The sequence below is a fragment of the Elephantulus edwardii genome, unplaced genomic scaffold, assembly GCF_000299155.1.
Source record: "Elephantulus edwardii isolate Elephantulus edwardi_28Jun2011 unplaced genomic scaffold, EleEdw1.0 scaffold00427, whole genome shotgun sequence".
In the NCBI taxonomy this organism is placed as follows: Eukaryota; Metazoa; Chordata; class Mammalia; order Macroscelidea; family Macroscelididae; genus Elephantulus; species Elephantulus edwardii.
Window position 1 is genome coordinate 342,314 of NW_006400177.1, and position 1,496 is coordinate 343,809.

At 53.7% G+C, this 1,496-nt stretch overlaps 1 protein-coding gene across 1 annotated transcript in view; it reads left to right on the top strand.

Annotated features, from left to right (window-relative positions):
* The window catches only part of DNAJC13 (DnaJ (Hsp40) homolog, subfamily C, member 13), a 122,468-nt gene extending 121,175 nt beyond the window's left edge, over window positions 1–1,293 (top strand). The window contains exon 55 of the mRNA XM_006902544.1: window positions 1,187–1,293. Within this exon, the coding sequence (XP_006902606.1) occupies window positions 1,187–1,293 (107 nt within the window). The remainder of the gene's footprint in view (window positions 1–1,186) is intronic.
* The last annotated feature ends 203 nt before the right edge of the window (window positions 1,294–1,496 follow it).

Here is a 1,496-nt window from a genome sequence, read left to right on the forward strand (position 1 = left end):
AGAAGTTGTCCCGAGCCACTCAGTCTGCACTGATGGAACTTTATTTAGAGAGTGATGAGTTGTTGGAGGTGTGTCACAATGTCAGAGGGCACTCCTTGGCCTCTGAGACTTCCTGAGCAGTTGATGGAAGACAGGGAGTCAGACTTGGTGTGGACTAGGGCAGCTGCAGACCCACTAACGGGGATCAGGTTTCAAGACCTGGCCGCTGGTTGGCGTCAGGCGCTGTCCCGTCCTGCGTCCTGGCGGCTGTCAGGTGACCCTGCTGTGTGCTCTGTCTTCCATCAGTGCTGTGCGCACTCCTTCAGCCTCCCATCCGCTTACCTCTCTTTTCTCCTCAGGTGTCTCTCCTTCCCTCCTCACTGGCAGCAGCCCCCTCCACCTCAGCGGGCCCTAGCCCCCTCTGCCAGGCAGCTTGCTCACCTCTCTGTAGCTCTGACGCAGGTAGAGAACCGATTTTCCCACTGCATGCCGCTCCCACCGCCCTGTCGGCCCTCGCCCCTCAGCTGCACTTCCTGCAGTTTCAGCTCAGTGTTGCTTTTTGTGCAGTATTGTGCTCCTGCCTCTTTTTCAAGGACTTTATTCCATCTTTGCTTCAATTAAATGTCTGTAAATAATATAAGAAAGGGAACTGAAGCCATGATGTGCTCAGACACCCTGAGAAGTGCCAGCGTTTGTAGGGTCTCACACAGCAGAAGGCTGCTTCCTGTGGAGACATCACACTGAAATCTAGATGCCACTCCCCGTGTCCTCGTGTGACCCGACAGCCCATGACAGCAGGTGCTCATGTGCTGTCCAGCCTTCCTCTCCACCGATGACGTGGCCGCCTTTGGTGGTGATAGAAGCGTCTGCTGGGAATTTCATCAGGTCTGACTTTAGGACGGGCTGAGGGAGTAGCGTTTCTTTCCTGTTGGTTCCCACTTTTTCCACTGGACATAATTACCTTTCAGCGCCCGAGATTTTTTTCCTTTTAAACGTTGAATTTTCCAGGAATAGAAGATTGTACTTCCCTCTTTCCCCTCCCTCCATTTCCAAACAAGTGTGACTTTGAGCTTTGTCACGCAGCACCATGACGCGGTGCCGCGTGGCTGTGATGGGACCCTCTCCTCGTAGGCAGCCCTGGTAGACTCCCGTCTAGCCGCCTCGCACGACCCTGCCCACTAGGTGCCAGTTTTTTTTTCTCTTGCAGGCCCTGGCGTTGCTGGCTACCTTACCGCAGGGACATCCTCGTCTGTCATGTCCAACTTGCCACCTCCCGTAGACCATGAGGCAAGCGACCTTGGCTATCAGACGTGAAATCATCCTACAGACAAACGCTGACAGGCGGGGCCGAGGCCACATCCCTCGAGTGGACGCGGTGAAGCAAACCCTTACTGCCTTCCTCCTGGTTTCCTAACAGTGTTACTCCTTTTCTAGAAATATATTTTTATTTAGGAAAACAGTGACTCTAGTTGTCTCGACATGGTAAGGAAGCGCTCTTGGGATCAACTCAAGTGGGT